Below are 20729 nucleotides of genomic sequence, written 5' to 3'. Positions count from 1 at the left end.
AGTATATTAAAAAAAAAAAAAAACAAGCACTTGTCATAATCATGAGCAAGTATTATATTTAAGTAATATGTATTGTGCTAAGAATTTTTCATATGTTTAAACATCATAACACTCTGATGTAGATACAATTTTTTCTCCCATTTTGTGGTTGAGAAAATTGAGATTTAGAGAAGTCAGATGGCTTACCTGAGGTCGAACAGCTAGTAAGTGGCATTTCTAATTCCATCCAGCCATCCTTTTACTCACTGTTTATTTACTGAGTGTCTGCTATATGATAGGCACTGTTCTAGGACTGAGGATGCAACAGGGAACAAAACAGACCAACTTTGCCCGCTTGCAACTTACATTCCTGTTGGAGAATTCAGATAATGAATAAAAGAATGAAAGAGAGTATATTCTACAGTGATATGAAAGATATGAATGATACAGTGATAATCTCCTTTATTTTAGAAAATATAAAAGAAGAAAAATAAAACAGGGAGGAGGATTTTGTGTGTGTGTATGTGTGTGTGTGTGCGTGTGCACTTGTGCCTGTAACTCAGATATTGTAGCCAGGGAGAGTTTCACCAAGAAGGGGATAAAAGACCTGACGGAGGTCAAGGAGGCAACCATATGTGAGAAGAGTGATCCAGGTAGACAAAACAGAATGTGCAAAGCATAGGATAGTAATTTGCCTGGTGTGTGTAAGGAGCCACAAGAAGTCCTGTGTTGCTGGTATGGAATAAGAGTGGAGAGTAGTAGACAATGAGGTCAGTGAGGTAACATGGGGCAAAATTATGTAGGACTTTATGGGCTACTAAAAGAGAAATAGGGTTTTTTATGGAGGAGAGACATAGGATCTGGCTTTTGTTTTAATGGCATCATTCTAGCTACTGTGTTGAGAACAGACTAAAGGCGAGTAAGGATGGAATCAGGGAGATCAATTAGGAAGCAACTGACAATAATCTAAAGCAAGGTATGGTGATGATTTGTCCAGGATGCTACCAATGGAGGTAGTGAGAACATGGTTGGATTTACTGGATTGTTTGGGCAAGAGGGGGAGGTGGAAAGGTTGAGAGAAAGAGGATAGTCATGAATGAGTCCAGGGTTTTTTTGTTTTGTTTTGCCTGCGCAACAAGAAGAATGGATGGGGAAGTCTGTGGAAGGAACAGGTTTGGGGAGGAAGATCAGGAGGACATACTTAGACTCATTAGACGTTCAGTTAGAGATATATATGACTTTGAAGTTAAGGGGGAGAGGCCAGAGCTAGAAATATAAATTCAGGAGGCATCAGTGTATTTATGGAATTTAAAGCTACAAGTCTGGACGAGATCAAGAGAGTAGCATAGGTAGAAAATAGATGCCCAAGAGCAGATCCTAGTTCTAGCTTAGCTCTTACAGAGCCCAAGTTCTTAATAATTGCTATTCTGTATTGCTGTCTCTAATATTATAGTAGGTACTCATTAAAAGCCTAAAGGATGATGTCTGCACTCAAGAAGCTATGTTTTTTTTTAGGGAAGTAAAATACATGATGTATACATGAAACATTTAAATCGTAATACAAAGTAATATATGATTATATGTCAGAATGAGTGTTATCAGCTGTAAGTTTACATATCCTTCAGATAAAAAGATTACTTCACATGGCAATGATTGACAAAGGCCTCTTGGGGGAGGTGAAACTTGAACTGAGCCTCAGAGAATAGATAGCAGTTGGAGGGTACTGTTTGGGAGGTCTTAAGACCACCCTCAGGTTCAGTAATTTGCTAGAAGAATTCACAGAACTCAGCAAAGCTGTTAGTACTCATGGTTATGGTTTACTATAGCAAGAGAATGCGGAGTAAAATCAGCAATGGGAAAACGTGCATGGTGCAGCTTCCAAGAGAGTTCCAGGCCCAGGATCCAGTTGTCGCCTCCCAGGGGAGGCGGTTGGACAGCACTTAACTTTTCCCAGAGCATTGTGTGGCAACATGCAGGGAGTATTGCAAATTAGGGAAGTTTCCCAAGCCTCGGTGTCCAGGGTTAACTTAAATATTAATAAATTAAATACTTTTTCACCGAAATTATTTCTAGTGAAGGCACTACTATCAACCAAATTTATCTGTTCAGAGTTTAAGATATCATCTGTTGCAAAGATCAGGTTTAATAAAGAATAAATTTTGGTGAAATGGGAAGTTAATTTTAGTTTTCTTTTTATGTACATACAGGTCTGTGTATGATGATCAGCCAAATGCACACAAGAAGTTTATGGAAAAGTTAGATGCTTGTATCCGTAATCATGATAAGGAAATCGAAAAAATGTGTAATTTTCATCATCAAGGTTTTGTAGATGCAATTACAGAGCTCCTTAAAGTAAGGACTGATGCAGAAAAACTGAAGGTGAGAAATATATGAAAAGTCTATTTATTTTTGTGCTAATTAAGTATCCATTTATACTGTATAGGCACAAAAGTGTATACATTATTACATGTGCTCCTTTGAAGAAGTGAGTTAGTGTATGTGTCTGGGACTGCTCTTTATGCTCTATTAGCACAGTTGTCTTTATGCTCTGTTAGCGCAGTTGTCATGCTAATGGCAACTATACAGTAATTTCTTTTCCTGAAGGCAGTAATGCATTGACTTAACAGGATTTCTTTCTATGCAGGGAAATGAACTTAAAAAAATGTGTGCAAAGAAAGGCCCTTTTTGCAGTTTTAGAATTTTTAAAGCAACAGTACAATATTGATAAAAAGCTGTGCTCTAAAAATATTTTAACTTATTATATTGTGTTCTTAAAATATTGAAACTGTTTTATTTAACAGCAATGCATAATTTTCTTAAATAAAATTGATTTACATTTCCTACCATACAGCAAAACAGTTATGTATAAAATGAGACCTGAATTTATACCATTAAAATATAAAATATTTAATTTAAGAATTGTCCTATTTATCTTTCTTTACATTTGGAGAACTTAGAAGGACCCTGGTCCACCAGAGATTATGATTAGAAAACCATTATATAAAGGATATTCAGATAACAAGAGACCATATACAGCATCAATGAGGTCACTGAGCATCTTTGTTCAGAAATTAATGAGATTTTTAATAAACCAGAATGTGCTTCCTTACTATGATGACCTAATGAGTCACTTAGTATGTGGGAAAATTTGAGGTTGAACTTTGCCTGCACCTGTAGCATTAAAATGTTGCTGTGGATTGGAGATTTCCGTGTTTGATGTTAATCAACCACCCAGTGTTTGCATTCAGCAAAATATGAATGTTTAATTACCATAAAATGCAATCGCCATTTCCTACAGACAATGAATGGCACATAGACCTCATTGAAGGTATCAAAAAGGGACCAGTGGTCAATTGGGTCAGTGATTTGAATTGTTTGACAGACTTAGAGAAGCAAGTAAAGTTCAAAAATCCTGAGTAAATTTGAGAAGTTTGCCACAGAATATGTTAAAAAGAACTGTCATAAGTAATTGAAGTTAACAAAAGCCCTTTTCAATCAAAAGTTCAAGTTCAAGCTGTAGAGTTAATTTGAATTTGCATTTCTTTGTTCTGAGTTTCTCATGAAGCATGATCTGATTACAAGGGTGAGCAGTTACATCAGGGCAGTTTTATGCATATTTGTCTAACTAGGGTGAAATTATTTTTAAGGTGCAAGTTACTGATACCAACCGAAGGTTTCAAGATGCTGGAAAAGAGGTGAGAAAATGATACATCATGTGTGCCCAATATGTGAATGTTGTTTAACTGTTCATTTAAAAATATGAGTATTTCTTCTTTTCTAAGGTGATAGTCCAAACAGAAGATATTATTCGATGTAGAATTCAGCAGAGGAATATTACAACTGTAGTAGAAAAATTGCAATTATGCCTTCCAGGTGAGTTAAACTTATCTATAACAGAATGTTTGACTTGGTAAAGGTGTAATTTAGTGATAGCATGTCATTCTTTATTATGGAAATTACACATTATTTGGCCTCCCAACAAAGCCTATTATTCCCTGTCTACTTTCACCCCTGAATTCTCATAGTTCTCCTGTGTTATAAAACCCTTATTTGATTATCTGTTATATCAGTCTCCTAGAACAACCTCTACCTTTCCATTCATCCCTGCCTAGTTGGCTCTTTGTCCCCGCTTTTTTGTTTTTCCTCTGAATACTTGCCCATGGGGATGAGTGTCTTTTTATTACATTTCTCACCTTTGTCTAATTTTGTACCTCTAGTGCCATTGTTTTCTTTTGTCAGTTAAGGATTATTTTGCCTTTCTCATAATTTCATTTTGCTGATAAGATAACATCAGAAAGTGCTTGTTTTTCTTCCTTGCCTTTCCTCCTGTATTTGGAAAGACTGACTTTTTAGATTTCTGAGTTTCTGGTCTCTCTGTTAGGGCTCAGATATTACTGGGACATCAGATAAATCCTGAAGAAACTAACCAGTATTTTCTTTACCTGGATTTAATGTACTTTAAGTTGGATGCATCCTGTTCAAACAAAAGGAGCCAGGTATATGTCATTTTTTATTAATATAGTAAGCTAAATCCACCTCAGTGTCCCATTTTTTCCCTTATTTTTTTAGGAAGGAAGCTAAACCTCCATATCTGGGAAAATAGAATGAGATGTTTTGTATAATACTTATGTAGAGTAAGTTTAAGTTTAGCTTCGCATACAAATTATATGTTAAAACTATCAGCAGTTTTATTTTATTATTAGTTTAAAAATATATATATTACTGTTTTCTGGCTTGTACGAATAACTTTTCTTTATTTTAGAGTCATTGAGATTATACTCAGTTTAATACCTGATCAACCAAGAATATTTGCACAATAGCTTTGAGTAAATAAAATGCTTATTATAATAGGTTTCAGTATTGAGACACCTGCTTTCTTATAATGATATTTACTCAGAGACATTGTAATTGCCATGAAAGACAGCCTCTAAGTTTGAAAGCTTTGTCCCTGTGTGGTAATAAGCCTGAAAAATTAGGTAGTGATGGAATGAAAAAGAGCTGAATTCAGTGTATTCCCCTGGCGGGCTATTTGAAATAGAGAAATTAAAGGAAGTAGAGGTCGAGTTCTGTTCCTGCTGTTTGTTTCAAGGTTGGGCAGCAACTCTGAGGTCATGTGAACATTGCATTCCCAATAGCCACATCCAGAACTACTTCCTTTCCCCTATCTATCCTTCTATCCAAATATCCATTCTAAAATACATTTTTGTGTCAGTCTTTATGGTAGGGATTGGAAATAAAAAGTTGAAAATGGCATACACCCATCTCTGAAGGATCCTACAATCTAGTGTGAATAAAGATGAGTTAGCTGTCAACTACAGTACAGTTGCCTAATTCGTCCTTGGGTTAGGAGGAGCATGAGGGGATATAAGAAGTCGTAGGATAAATGTGATGCATTTTGCTAGTGCATTAATTTTACATGATTGTTTTTGAGGGAAGCGTTATTTTTAATATGAAAATAACATGAGATAGATGTAAAATTTACATGCATTATTGAGATAAAACAGGAGACTTCAAAGATAGTTCATACCTAAAACAACAGTTTTAGGCTATGTCCCAGGTTATGTGTTCACTATAATGCTTTGCCTAGAAAGGTGAGACAAGTAAACAATATCTTTTGTAAACTTGTTGAGACTTGGGGAGTAGCACTTATGACTATAGAAAACCTAGAAAAAAATGTTTATCTCTCTGGTCTAGGAAAATGTGAGCTGCTTGATAAGCCAATAATAATTTACTATTCACTTTATAATTTGAAATTCTACTAAGGATGAATGGTAATCTATATGGTTGCATTAAAACCTTTTTGGTGACAGTGTGTTATCTTGCTGAAGCTTATAACAATTTTATTGAATAATTGCATTTTGGGGCCCTTGATAAAAAGGATAAAATTAAATAGATGCTTTGTCATGTTCAGTATAGTATCTTTCATTATAGTTCACTCTCTGCTATAAGTTTTTTTTTTAATTTTTTTATTGTGCTTTAGATGAAGGTTTGCAGAGTAAATTAATTTCTCATTAAATTATTAATACACATATTGTTTTGTGACATTGGTTACCAACCCCACGTCGTGTCAACACTCCTCACTTCTCAACCTTGAGTTCCCCATTACCAACTTCCCTTCCCCTCCTGCCTTCTTGTATTTGCCCCTGGGCTCGTGTGCAGACTTGGTCTCATTTTGTTTTATCGGCCTGTCTAATCTTTGGTTGAAGGGCGAACCTCAGGAGTGACTTCAGTACTGAGTTAAAAGGGTTGTCCGGGGGCCATACTCTCAGGGTTTCTCTAGTCTCTGTCAGACCAATAAGTCTGGTCCTTATTTTGTGAGTTTTAATTTTGTTCTACATTTTTCTCCAGGTCTGCCCAGGTAGTCCCTGTCAGAGCAGTCAGTGGTGGTAGCTGGGCACTGTCTAGTTGTACTGGATTCAGTCTGGTGGAGGCTGTGGTAGTTGTGGTCCATTAGTCCTTTGGACTAATTTTCCATTATGATTTTGGTTTTCTTTATTCTCCCTTGGTCCAGGCAGGGTGGAACCAGTGGAGTACCTTAGATGGCCACTCACAAGCTTTTAAGACCCCAGACACTACTCACCAGAGTAGGGTGCAGAACATTTTCTTTATAAACTATGTTATGCCAATTGAGCTATATGTCCCTTGAGACCGTGGTCCCCAGCCCTTAGCCCAGTAAGTAATTTGACCCCTCAGGGTTTGAATGTGTCTATGAAGCTTCTATGACTTTGCCTTGGTCAAGTTGTGCTGACTTCCTTGGTTTTTTTTTTTTTTTTTTTAATTTTATTGTGGCAAAATATATAAAGTAAAAAGTTTACCATTTTAACCATTTTTAAATATATAATTCCTGGCATTAATTATGTTTGCTGTGTTGTGCAACCATGACCACTATCTATTTTAATCACCCCAAACAAGCTTAGTACTCCTTAAGCATTACCTCCCCATCCCCACATACACCCTTCACCACTTTAACCCCTAGTAAACACTAATAAACTTTGTCTCTATGCATTTGCCTATTCTAGGTGTTTCATATTAGTGAGATCATACAGTATTCGTCCTTTTGCATTTTACTTATTTCCCTGGAGCCCTGGTGGCGCAGTGGTTAAGCACTTGGCTGCTAACTGAAAGCTGGGTGGTTCGAATCCACCAGCTGCTCTGCGGGAGAAAGATGTGGCAGTGACTTCTGTAAAGACTTACAGCCTTGAAAACCCCATGGGGCAGTTCTACTCTGTCCCACAGGGTCACTATGAGTCGGAATTGACTTGATGACAGTCGGTGGGTATTTCACTCAGCATAATGTTTTTAATACTACGCTTTTCTCTCTTCCTCCCACCCCTGGTAACCACTAGTGAACTTTTCGTCTGTATACATTTGCCTATGTCATATAAGTGGCATCATACAATATTTGTCCTTTTGTGACTGACTTATTTCACTCAGCATAATGTTTTCAAGATTTATCCATGCTTTATGTATTAGAATTGCATTTCTCTTTATGGTGGAATAATATTCCGTTGTACTGATGACCACATTTTGTTTATCCATTTATTGTTTGATGAACACATGAGTTGTTTTCGCCTTTTGGCTATTGCTGCAATGAACATTGGCGTATAAATATTCTGCTGTGAGCTTTTGAGGTTTTTCTTTCCTTGTGGATTTGGTGTAAATTTTTGTTTACAGTGTTATTTAGTATGTTGAATCAAAATCAATTGATCTCATTGTCACTTAGCTTTCTCTCTCAACTAACTGAAGTCCAGACTCCCAATTCTGTAGGGAAGAGGTGTTAGTAAATTTCTGAATATAGGGTACTTGTAGGTTAATGTTTCAGTTGTACAGGTTGCCTTGGAATGGGTTCTGATTCATGAGTGTCAGCATATACAAGTGTTCCAGGTCTCTGCTATAATGTTCAGTATATGTGGAGATTAAAACATGGTTTCATTTTCTCGAACTATAATATTTTATTTGTAATGTTAGAGAAGACTAATAAGTTTATAATATACTATTCCCTGCTTTATTTTCATTTCTCAAAATGCTTTATTTCTGTTTGAAAGCTAAAATATGTTATATATTTTTTAATGCAGTGTTGGAAATGTACAGTAAGCTAAAAGAACAGATGAGTGCAAAAAGGTAAGTTGGTTTCTTTTCTAATTGTTTTTAATAAAAATCTTGCTTTTTTTGTATTACTGAAAGTGTATATAGACTTACTTTATTTTATAGTAGTGTTTGCTTTTTACCTTACACTGTTGTTTGCTCATGCAGTTTGTTCATCAGAATCATCCAGTAAAGCAATTCTTACTAATTTATTTGTGGATCCTTGCCCTTGGTAAGTGATAGCAAAGTTTGATAATGTTGATGAAGGACAGAAAGACAACTGAACAGGGGTGGAATCAGTATTGATTAACGTGCCGACATATTAACATTGCATACAATCAAGGGCTAAGTGCTTTTTTCACTTCTGCTCTCTGATTTTTAAATTCTAAGAGCTCTTTTTTGATCTCCAGATGTTTCTTTTTCCCCGAGTAGTCTGTTGATTCATTGTTACAGTGTTTTCTCTTTCCTTTCTGAAATTTTACATATATAACTGTAATATAAATATATAGATAAATTGTCAAATACGTATGGGTTCAACTAATTCTCTTGTTTTCAGAACAGTACGGTTGTCTTCAACCTCGCCTAGTGTCCCCTATTTAGAAATCAGCTATTTTAGTCTCTTGCCAAGATGGGAAAGGATAATTGCTTAGATGCCTGGAGTAGGGGAGAGATTCTAGGGTCTGATGACGTTTTAGACAGATTTTTAACCAGTATCTGTACTCCCACTTCCAGGAGTCATGGAATTGCAGACACTTCTGGGTCTTTTGGGGATTCTACAGAATAAATTCCATCACCCATCTGTCAGTCTGTTCTACTGTACTAACGTCATACTAACTGCTTTCGTGTTAGTATGATGCTGAAGCTATTTTAAATACCAGTAGAGTCACCCGTGGCAGAAGGGTTTCAGCGGAGCTTCCAAACTAAGGCAGACTAGGAAGACAGGCCTGGCAATTTGTTTAAAAAATTAGCCAGTGAAGACCTTATGGATCACAACAGAATATTGTCCGAAAGAGGAGTCCCCAGAGTTGGAAGGCACCACACAATAGCTGCAACAGTGGACTCAGAGGTGCCAGCAGTCATGAAGTGGCGCAGGACCTGGCGGCCTTTCGCTTCATTATAAAGTCACCACGAGTGGGAGCTGACTCAGCGGCAACTAACAGCAGAATGAATTAGGTTGATTTTAGCCTTCTCAACTATTGGGTTAGGGTTCAGTTTTCTCAGGTCTGCTGAGTTATCACTTGTTTGTTGATTTTCCAGCTTTTTAAAATTGTGTTGTCTCTCCTCTCCTTTTCTTTCCATCCATGAGGATTTATGCTTTAAAAAAAAAAAAACCCTCACTATCATTTTATTGGTGTTTCAAGAAGGAATGAAAGTGAATGCATTTATTTGGAGACTTAAAATTGCAACACGATTACATTATAACAATAGATTTGCAAATAGGGTAATTATTTTTAAATAATTTTAATTATAAGGTAAATTTGTTGATACTGTTAAAAAGGATATATAACTGGAAATGTTGTAGTAATATGACTAGATGAGATGTGGCCAAATGTAAATGAGTTAATTGCTACATGGTAGGATCAGATCATGATTATTTTTTATCTTCTTCTTTATAATTTTTGGATTTTTCTAATGGTTGTGGATATTTTTATAATTTTTTAAAAAACAGCATCATGTAGAAATAGTAATCTGTTATGATATGAATTTTCCTGCATTTAGAAATATATCAAGCTTGGGAGATTTGTGGATAAATTTTAGAAAGGATCCAGAGTCTAGTTTCTCACATCTCTGTGCCTAAGATTGTAAACTTTCTATGTGTCGTAGCTGCGGTGCCCCAGAAAGCAAAGTCTGACATAAAACCTTGACATTTTACTACTTTTGAGGGAATGTAATCTCAGAAAAGGTGAGAAGCAGGATTGAGGGAAAGGGAAATGAGACAGAGAACTTGGGAGAGCAAATATGAGGGTGAGCTGTTGAGTTAGCCGCTCCTGGCTATTAATTAATTACAAAGGCCCTTCTGGGAGTTTGTATAAATTATTGTAAATCAGGACATTGCATCTAGAATGAACAGAGCAGAATTTATCTTCTGGCTTCCTTTTCCCACTGGCTGAAGGTTTAACCTACTGGCATTAACTGCCTACATTCCTTGGTTGTGCATGTGTTGGTGCAAAGTAGGCCTTGTGATGGCTCATGCCTTGGTGACACAGGGAAGCTCCAGGATGGGAGGTGAGGGATGAGCAGCATGAAGGGAAGTGCAGTTGTGCTATAAAGTCAGTTGATTTTGTCTGTAGTAGGTTGCAAAAACTACTGGTAATACTTCTCACTTAGCATCCATCACTTATGATTTCAAACATATTATAGACATGATTGGAGCCCTGGTGGCGCAGTGGTGAAGAGCTATGGCTGCTAACCAAAAGGTCGGCAGTTCAAATCCACCAACCGCTCCTTGGAAACCCCATGGAGTAGTTCTACTCTGTTCTGTAGGGTTGCTATGAATCAGAACTGACTCAACTGCAACAGGTTTTATAGACATTATCGTGAATTTTCAGAAAACATGCCTGTTGTAGAGAGAATACCTTTCAGATATACCTAATTCAATCAAGTCAGCAAATAGGCCACAGTCAAATATGTACTTTGACTGTTGACTGATCAATTGCATTTGAAATGTTATGGGTTACAGAAAAGGTATAGCCCATTATTTCACTTCCTGTAAATCTGTAACATCATAGGCGCTATCAAAATCATTGTATTGACACCTCTCCCAACTATAAAAAAACACGGTCACCTAAATACATTTTATTTGTTTATATTACAACAATTCTAATGAATTTTCAATAACCAAGATAAAATTTGGATGGCATACCTAGCATGTTACACAATGCCATGTAAGTATAAATACACATTTAGTAAATATTTGTTGCTTTGAAAAAATGCTGTACCAGTACTTTTTCACCTGGCTATTATGACACATAATAGTGTTTCCCGTTGCCCCAACTAGTAGTGTAAATTTTCAAAAAAGTCCTTTAAAGTAAATTTTGCTATAATTTGAATTAAATGTGTGCTATGCATTTTTTTGGTGGTGATGATGTGTGGATAGGAGAGATACTAGAAATCACATATCAGATAACTAAATATTCAAACACAAATTTAAGGTGTTATGATGATTATGGTAATGCTCGTGATGTTATAGGTTTACCAAACCCGTTGCTCTCGAGTGGATACCGACTCATAGCAACTCTATAGGGCAGAAGTGAACTGCCCCATCGGGTTTCCAAGGAGCACCTGGTGAATCTGAACTGCCAACCGACCGTTTGGTTAGCGGCTATAGCTCTTAACCACTACGCCACGAGGGTTTCCATTATAAGTTTAGATGAACTGAAATAAGTGGAACAAGGAAGTTACATATGGTTTATAGTTTGTGTTTAGTAAATGTAAGTAAGTGTTAAAACTGTAACAGTATCCTTTTTGTTGGGAGTGATGAATTGATTAATTGTTTCGACCTACTTTTAAAATCAATGAGAACTTTTTCTACACTTTTCTTTTTAACCTATCACAGGTATTACTCTGCTCTAAAAACTATGGAACAGTTAGAGAATGTGTATTTTCCACGAGTTAGTCAGTACCGGTTTTGTCAGCTAATGATAGAAAATCTTCCTAAACTCCGTGAAGATATTAAAGAAATCTCCATGTCTGATCTCAAAGACTTTTTGGAAAGTATTCGAAAACATTCTGACAAAATAGGTGAAACAGCTATGAAACAGGTAAGATTTAAAAGAAGAATTTTAATTTAATGCTATTTAATAATTTAGGAAATAGAATAAATCAAAGTTTACTCTTTTTTACTTACATAAAATGCTTATTTTTGTTTATTTTTACCCTTATCTTTCTTGGTTCTTGATTAGAATGGATTTCATCAGTGTTTTGTTTTGGTTTATAGTTATTCCATACTTAAGTAAAATCCGTCTAATTTGTTAATTACTCACCAGCCAAAGTGTCAGAAGTTTTTCTCATGTATGTGGTGTTACGTTAACCTTTACCAGCAGTCAGATCTGGTATAAAATTAGCTAAAAAATGGCAGGCCTGAGGCAAGTAGGAGCCCTTCTATGCTAAGGTCTTAAATTGCTTTTTTTTTTTTTTAAAGTATTAACTTTGAATTAAAAACTTCTGCAGCTTAATAATAAAAAGACTAACAATGTAAAAAGGCTTGGTAGTTATAAAGTTAATATACACCTACTTTATGAGTCAACAGTTTCACTCCAGGTATTTACCAAGGAGAAATGAAAACGTGTCCTCACGATGTTCATAGCAGCTTTGTTCACAGTAGCCAAAAACTGGAAAAAACCCAAATGGCTATCAAAAGGAGAACATATACACAAATTGTGCTATATTTATACAGTGGAGTACTACTTAGCAACAAAAAGGAATAACTCAGTGCCGTCGAGTTGATTCCAACTCATAGCGACCCTATAGGACAGAGTAGAACTGCCCCATAGAGTTTCCAAGGAGAGCCTGGCGGATTTGAACTGCCGACCCTTTGGTTAGCAGCCGTAGCACTTAACCGCTATGCCACCAGGGCTAAGTTACTGAATATATGCAACAACATGTATGAATTTGTCAGGTATGCTGAGCCACAGAAGGTGAACACAAAAAAGCACGTACTGTAATTCCATTTATATGCAGTTCTAAAGCAGGCAAAACTTATTTAAGGTGCAAAAAAGTCAGAACGGTGGTTGTTTCTGGATTGGGAGATTGCCTGAGGAGGGACTCAAGGGGACTTTTCTGGGGAGATGGAAATGTTGTAAATCATGATGGGGGTATAGTGGGTTGTATATTTGTAGATGGGGTTGTCCCCCAAAAAGCTATATTTATGTTCTAGTCCCCAGTACCTGTGAATGTGACCTTATTTGGACATAGGATCTTTGCAGATCATACTGGATTAGGGTGGGACCTAAATCCAATAACTGGTGTCATTATAAGGCGAGAGAGATTCAGAGATATACACAGGAGGGAAGAAGACCACATGACAATGGAAGCAGAGATCGGAGTGATGCAGCTACAAGTGCAAGAATGCCAAGGACTGCCAACCACTACCAGAAGCTATGAAGAAGCAAGGGAGGATTCTTCTCTAGCGCCTTCAGTGGTAGCATGGCTCTATCAACATCTTGATTTCAGACTTCTAGCCTCCATAGGGGTGTATTCATTTGTCAAAATTGTGTAGTTAAGATCTATACATTTCAATGTATATAAATCCTACTGCAAAGAGAACTATAAAAAATTATTAAGATGTCTGTGGAGCAAGTGAGTAAAGATACGGATGAAAGAATGGAAAAATGTTAATTGTTGAAGCTAGTTCATAGGTACATGGGAGTTATTATACTAACCTGTTGACTTTGTTTACTTTTGATATTTTCAATAATGAAAAGCTTAAAAATGAGTATAATTAAAGTTTCCAAGAGTTAGCTGTTAGAACTCCCAGTAAGCATGGTGTCATATAAATACAACAGTGTTCAACTTGCTTCTTTGCTCCTTATTTTTTCCCCAAGTATTATTACAGAGTACTTGGGAGAAACCTTATTTTATTTTTCTAATTGAAGTAATAAATCTGCACCAGAATATTGTCAAATCAGAGGAGATCAGAATTTAGTATATGAGCTTTCTCCCTCTTTTAACTCTTTAAAGGATTATTTGTAGATCCCATAATTTCTATTATAATTGTTTCAGCTTTGTGTATACTCCATGTTAATTTCCTTTGTTTAGCATATTGTTTACTTTAAGGATGTAGTGATTTTGAAAATTGTTTACCAGGGTTAATTTACTTTAATAAAAGTGGAAACTATTAATAATATAGGATCTGTGATGTACAATAATGTTTTTTGAAAAGTTGCTTCATTTTTTTTTTCAATCGTAGTTACCTTTTATTTATCTGTAGGTGGACTATAGCGGATTAGATTTCAGATTATTTTTGATAGTGCTTTTTGTTCAGCTGCATGATAAATGGCAAAGGAATTGAAGTTGTCATGGTTTTCACTGTACTTGGATCAACAATCAATGCCCATGGAAGCAGCAGTCAAGAAATCAAAGTGTTAAAAAGACCACCTACAGACTGGAAAAGAATTTTCAGCTATGACATCTCCGACCAGCACCTGTTTTCTAAAATCTATATGATTCTGTCAAAACTCAACCACAAAAAGACAAACAACCCAATCAAGAAGTGGGCAGAAGATATGAACACGCACTTCACTAAAGAAGATATTCAGGCAGCTAACAGATACATGAGAAAATGCTCTCGATCATTAGCCATTAGAGAAATGCAAATTAAAACTACGATCAGATTCCATCTCACTCCAGCAAGGCTGGCATTAATCCAAAAAACACAAAATAATAAATATTGGAGAGGCCACGGAGAGATTGGAGCTCTTATACACTGCTGGTGGGAAAGTAAAATGGTACAACCACTTTGGAAATCTATCTGGTGTTATCTTAAACAATTAGAAATAGAACTACCATACAACCCAGAAATCCCACTCCTCGGAATATACCCTAGAGAAATAAGAGCCTTCACACGAACAGATATATGCACACCCATGTTTATTGCAGCTCTGTTTACAATAGCAAAAAGCTGGAAGCAACCAAGGTGTCCATCAACGGATGAATGGTTAAATAAATAATGGTATATTCACACAATGGAATACTACGCATCGATAAAGAACAGTGAGGAATCTGTGAAACATTTCATAACATGGAGGAACCTGGAAGGCATTATGCTGAGTGAAATTAGTCAGAGGCAAAAGGACAAATATTGTATAAGACCACTATTATAAGATCTTGAGAAATAGTATAAACTGAGAAGAACACATACTTTTGTGGTTACGAGGAGGGGAGGGAGGGAGGGTGGGAGAGGGTTATTTACTGATTAATTAGTAGATAAGAACTGCTTTAGGTGAAGGGAAGGACAATACTCAATACAGGGAAGTTCAGCTCAACTGGACTGGACCAAAAGCAAAGAAGTTTCCGGGATAAACTGAATGCTTCAAAGGTCAGTGGAGCAAGGGCAGGGGTTTGGGGACCATGGTTTGCGGGGACTTCTAAGTCAATTGGCAAAATAATTCTATTATGAAAACATTCTGCATCCCACTTTGAAATGTGGCATCTGGGGTCTTAAATGCTAACAAGCGGCCATCTAAGATGCATCAATTGGTCTCAACCCCCCTGGATCAAAGGAGAATGAAGAACACCAACGTCACACGATAATTATGAGCCCAAGAGACAGAAAGGGCCACATGAACCAGAGACTTAAATCATCCTGAGACCAGAAGAACTAGTTGGTGCCCGGCCACAACCGATGACTGCCCTGACAGGGAGCACAACAGAGAACCCCTGAGGGAGCAGGAGATCAGTGGGATGCAGACCCCAAATTCTCACAAAAAGACCATACTTAATGGTCTGACTGAGACTAGAGGAATCCCGGCGGTCATGGTCCCCAAACCTTCTGTTGGCCCAGGACAGAAACCATTCCCGAAGACAACTCGTCAAACATGGAAGGGGGACTGGACAGTGGGTAGGAGAGAGATGCTGATGAAGAGTGAGCTATATGTATCAGGTGGACACTTGAGACTGTGTTGGCATCTCCTGTCTGGAGGGGAGATGGGAGAGTAGAGAGAGTTGGAAGCTGGCAAAATTGTCATGAAAGGAGAGACTGGAAGGGCTGACTCATTAGGGGGAGAGCAAGTGGGAGTATGGAGTAAGGTGTATATAAACTTATATGTGACAGACTGACTTGATTTGTAAACGTTCACTTGAAGCTCAATAAAAATTAAAAAAAAAACACTAAAAAAAAAAAAGAAAGAAATCAAAGTGTTGTATTGCATTGGAAACATTTACTGGGAAAGACCTCTTTAAAATGTGAAAAAGCAAAGATGTCACTTTGAGGACTAAGGTGCGCCTGACCCAAGTCATGTCTTTTCAGTTGCCTCATATGCATCCAAAAGCTGATCAGTGATTAGGGAAGACAGAGGAATTGAAGCGTTTGAATTGTGCTGGCGAATAATACTGAATATACCATGGACTGCCAGAAAAATGAACAAATCAGTTTTAGAGAAAGTACAACCAGAATGCTCCTTAGAAGCAAAGATGGCAAGATTCCATCTTGCTTAACTTTGGACACATCATCAGGACAGACCAGTTGCTAGAAAAGGACATTATGTTTGGTACAGTAGAGGGTCAGCAAGAAATGAGAGAAACCCTCCATGTGATAGATGGACGTAATAGCTGCAACAGTGGGCTAAAACATAACCGACTATTGTGAGGATGGCGCAGGGCCAGGCAATGCAATGTTTTATTCTGTTATACATAAGGCCACCATGTTGACTCAGTGGTCACTAACAACAATAACAGCAGTTTGTTCAGTTTAAATACTTGGTTGACAATTAAGATCTGTATTTGCTGTAAATAAACAGAAACTACAAAATAGAATTTAAGTCAGACTTGTTATTAGTTGCTGTTGAGTCAATTTTGACTCACGTTGACCCCATGTGTGCAGAGTAGAACTGCTCCATGGGGTTTTCAAGGCTGTGACCTTTTGGAACCAGATCACAGGCCTTACTTCCAAGGTGCTTCTGAGTGGATTCAGACGGCCAACCTTTCAGCTAGTCATCAAGTGCTTAACTGTTTGAGCCACCCAGGGATTCCATCACACTCACTAGCTCTTTGCTATTCTTTTCTGTGGAAGCTAGCCTTGGGTTATTTTCTCTCCCATTGGAATGATGCGAATGTGGTTAGTTGTGGATGGTAGAATAGGAACAGAAGTGAGAAATGTAGGCCAGTATGTTAGAGTTTTAACATGTTGATAGCCTGGAAAAGATGAAGACTAAATAGGTAGAAGAGAATAAAATCCAAACCCAAACTTCAGGAAAAGAATCCAGAGATTCTGAATCTAGAGACTGTGGCTATCCTGGAGAACTCTCAGACGTTAGGAAAGCTCCAGGAACGTATATTTAGGCAGGACCAAAAGATTGAATGTTACCTCTTTGTTAAGATAAAATAAAGTATGGGATTTTATTAGTATTTGTCTGAAGTAACCTTCTTCCCCCTCCACTGCTGGTACTTCAAGATACTAATAGAACTGGTAAATTTTATGATAAAATGGGAATCAAGAAAGTCACTAATTTTTCCCGTAATACCTGCCATTTCACCTCATGATAGGTCCTGACTCACTGCTTTACAACAGGGAGTTTTCTTCCCCCTTGGAGTGCTCTCCACCATTGTATTCTTTGACTTCAGTGTTACAGCCTTTTCAGTACTTTTTGCCTGCCTCTGGCCAAGGAATTCTCTGCATGCTGTGGGGGTAAAAAATACAATCACTTGGCAAGGTTTTTGAGTTTGAGAATGTAAACAGAAGTTTAAAGTTCACAAACTACATTATACATTTTAATTAAGGGTTCCAATATTAAACTTAATCTTTGACCTGTTTTTCATAGACTGATTTTGGACTTTTCCCAGCTATACAGTCCACCAAATCAGGGACCCTAGGATTTGAGATTTATAAGAATTTCCTGCTAGCAAGGAGTAGCTTCTCCTGATCCACCACTGCTTTTATCTTGTAAAAGTAATTGTACTTCTTCACCTCTGCAAGATAAAGATTTAAAAAAAAAAACCTTAGAAGCAGCCAGAAGAACAACAATAATTCTTGTAGCTGACTTTTCAACAGAATTAATGGAAACCAGACAATAATGGAATTACATATTTGAAGTGCTGAAAAAGAGTATCTGTCAACCCAGAGTTCTATACCCAGCAAAAAGATCTTTCACAGGTGGAGTTGAAATGAAGACATTTTTTAGATGAACGAAATCTAGAGAATTTATCTGTAGCAGACCTGCACTAAAAGAAATATTATGTTCTTCAGATCAAAGGGAAATCATCCCAGTTAAAACCTCTGCAATTCAGGAAATCAATGGGAAGGGCAAAATTTTGGGTAAAATTTTATATATATTGACTGTATAAAATAAAACTATCTTGTGGGGGTTACATAGTTAGAATTACAGTGCAAGAAAATAACAGGATATTCAGAGAGGAATTTACATGGATTAAAAATACTCTTATGTGCAGCTTATAGGAGACAATTTACGTATAAACATACAGAAGGGTTGAAAGCAAAAGGATGGAAAGAACTCTGACCAAAAGAAAGCTGATGTATGTATATTAATATGAAAATAGGCTTTAGGGCAACAAGGATTATAGAGAGAATGAGGAACATTTCATAGTGATAGAAGATTTCAGTTCATCAGGAACACAAACAATTCTAAATTTGCATCTAATAAAAGTCTGAAAATATATAAAACAAAGTTGCCAAAATTAAAAGGAGAAATAAATAACTTCATAATCATAATGGAAGATTTTAATGTACTTCTTTCTGTAACTAATAGAGCCAACAGACAAAAAATCAGTAAGACTGTAGACTTTTAACATCCCATGATTAACAACTTTGACCTAATTGATAGGTATGTATGTAACCCTGTATGCCATGATTTTAGAATATACGTTCTTTTCAAGCACAGGTAGATCACTTACCAAAATTGATAAAGCAAGTGTCAATAAATTTCAAAATATTGAAATAATACAAAGCATGCTTTCTGACCACACAGGAATTGTTACAGAAATCAGCAACAAACAGATAACCAAAAAAGCCCTGTATGTTTGGAAATTAAGAAATAAACTTCTAAATGACCCATGGGTCAGTGGAGAAACCACAATTGAAATCAGAAGACATTTTGAACTGACTTATTTTGAAAATATGACATATCAAGATGTATAGGATGTGTAGCAAAAGTTGTGTTTAAAGATACATCTACAGGTTTAGATGTATAAATTAGAAAATAAAGGCTAAAATTAATGATCTAAGTATCCATCTCAAAAAGCTAAAGAAACTAGAACCAATTAAACTGAGAAAAGTATAAGGAAGGAGATAATCAGGTCAAGAGCAGAAATCAGCATGACAGAAGACAATACAATAGGGAGGATCAACAAAGCCAAAAGTTGGTTCTTAAGTTTTCTCAAATAAAACTTGTAAACCTCCATAAGACTCTTTAAAAAGGAAGAGGAATCATGAATTAAAAAGTAGGACTACACTGCAGATCCTATACCTACAGATATTTAAAAAAGAAGACAGTATGAATTAAAATTTGGAATGAATTTTGAAATACATTTTAAAATCTGAATTTTTCTTCTTTCAAAATAGGCACAGCAGCAGAAAACTTTCAGCGTGGCTCTGCAGAAACAAAATAATGTAAAATTTGGGAAAAATGTGTGTATAAACCATGGTAGAATTCCAGAAGAAAGGAATGAAATTGTATTGAAACACGCACTGGAGGAAGAAGATGAGAATGAAGACGAGGTGATGGAATTTCTTTCTTAATTTATTATTGGGTAGATTTTTTCTTGCAGGTTGTAATATATATCTGTGTGATTCTCAGTTTTCACATATATAAATCGAATTTATATAGATCAGTTTGTAATGAGCTGTTAGGGCAATGGAATCATGTGAAATATTAGACTTGTATAACTTGACAGGTAAATAGGGTATAGATTGTGTTTGTAAGCCATAGGTAATTGAAGGTAGGCGTTCTACCATAATTAGCAATAAAAGTGTAGATCTAAAGTTTTTTATAGTGAGCGCCCATTGATTATATTTAAATTATCTGTGGTAAAATTTTAGTTTCATGACACCTTGACCTTGCCATTTGGACTAATTCCGGATAGCCAATTTTTTTTTTTAATTAGTGGCGGGATAGTACAAAGGAATTCTAATATGATTAAAGTTGTTTTTTTATTTCTTAAAATTAAGTCCTAATATATAGTTGTTGTTAAGTGCCTTCAAGTTGATTTTGACTAATAGCAATCCCATGTGAGAGAGTAGAATCGGCCCTGTAGGGTTTTCCAGGCTCTAATCTTCATGGGAGCACATTGCCAGGTCTTTCTCCCATGGAGCCACTGGGGGAGTTCAAACTGCCAACCTTTTGGTTAGTAGCCAGGTGCCACCAGGCCTCCTAATAAGTCTAGAAACATTGAAATTGTTCTTAAATATTGAATATCTTTCATCCTATATATACAAATACATTTTGTAGTTACAGCTTTTATTCTCTCACAAAGTCTTCTCTCGAGCTTACCTTTATTTTGTCCTTTGAATTCACTTACTATGATCCCTATTTTTTGCATACATGTTTATTTTCCATTTACGTATTCTATTTGCCATGTAATCTTCATATTCTTTTTATCAACTAGATATATCTGTATAATCTCCCACCAAATTGTTTTTCAGTTGGGATCCTCTAATGTATTCTTGATGGTCTAGAAATTCTCTAATTTTAAAAATTTGTATTTTCATTGTAGTGAAAATCTTAAAAAAAAAAAAAAAAACCTCAATCTAAAATTACAGAATGGATTTAGTACCTAACTGAAGTGTTCATGCTAAACAATACTTGATTGACATGTAGTGTGGTCTCATACAAAGCTTTTGCAGTAGTTTCTCAAATAGAGGGGTATGGTGGCAAGATCAAGTCATCACAGGAAATTTGTTATATAGAATGCCAGATTCAGAAGAGCAGTGGTAGACCAAAAGCCCAAACCAAACCCACTGCCGTTGAGTCAATTCCAAGTCAAGCAACCCTATA

At 36.4% G+C, this 20729-nt stretch overlaps 1 protein-coding gene across 3 annotated transcripts in view; it reads left to right on the top strand.

Annotated features, from left to right (window-relative positions):
- Positions 1-20729, top strand: part of EXOC6 (exocyst complex component 6) — a 243138-nt gene that overhangs the window by 70989 nt on the left and 151420 nt on the right. For 2 of the 3 annotated variants that reach the window (XM_023546921.2, XM_003409007.4), the window contains exons 2-7: positions 2187-2358; positions 3627-3674; positions 3762-3852; positions 8055-8100; positions 11621-11825; positions 19298-19453. In XM_023546921.2, coding sequence (XP_023402689.2) covers positions 2187-2358; positions 3627-3674; positions 3762-3852; positions 8055-8100; positions 11621-11825; positions 19298-19453 — 718 coding nt within the window. Of the gene's footprint in view, positions 1-2186; positions 2359-3626; positions 3675-3761; positions 3853-8054; positions 8101-8232; positions 8297-11620; positions 11826-19297; positions 19454-20729 lie in introns of those variants that run through there. The other variant, XM_023546920.2, reaches the window with a different exon arrangement.

Source organism: Loxodonta africana, chromosome 16, assembly GCF_030014295.1.
Source record: "Loxodonta africana isolate mLoxAfr1 chromosome 16, mLoxAfr1.hap2, whole genome shotgun sequence".
Taxonomy (NCBI): Eukaryota; Metazoa; Chordata; class Mammalia; order Proboscidea; family Elephantidae; genus Loxodonta; species Loxodonta africana.
The sequence above is the reverse complement of the archived record's forward strand: the minus strand, read 5'-3'. Positions and strand labels throughout refer to the sequence as shown.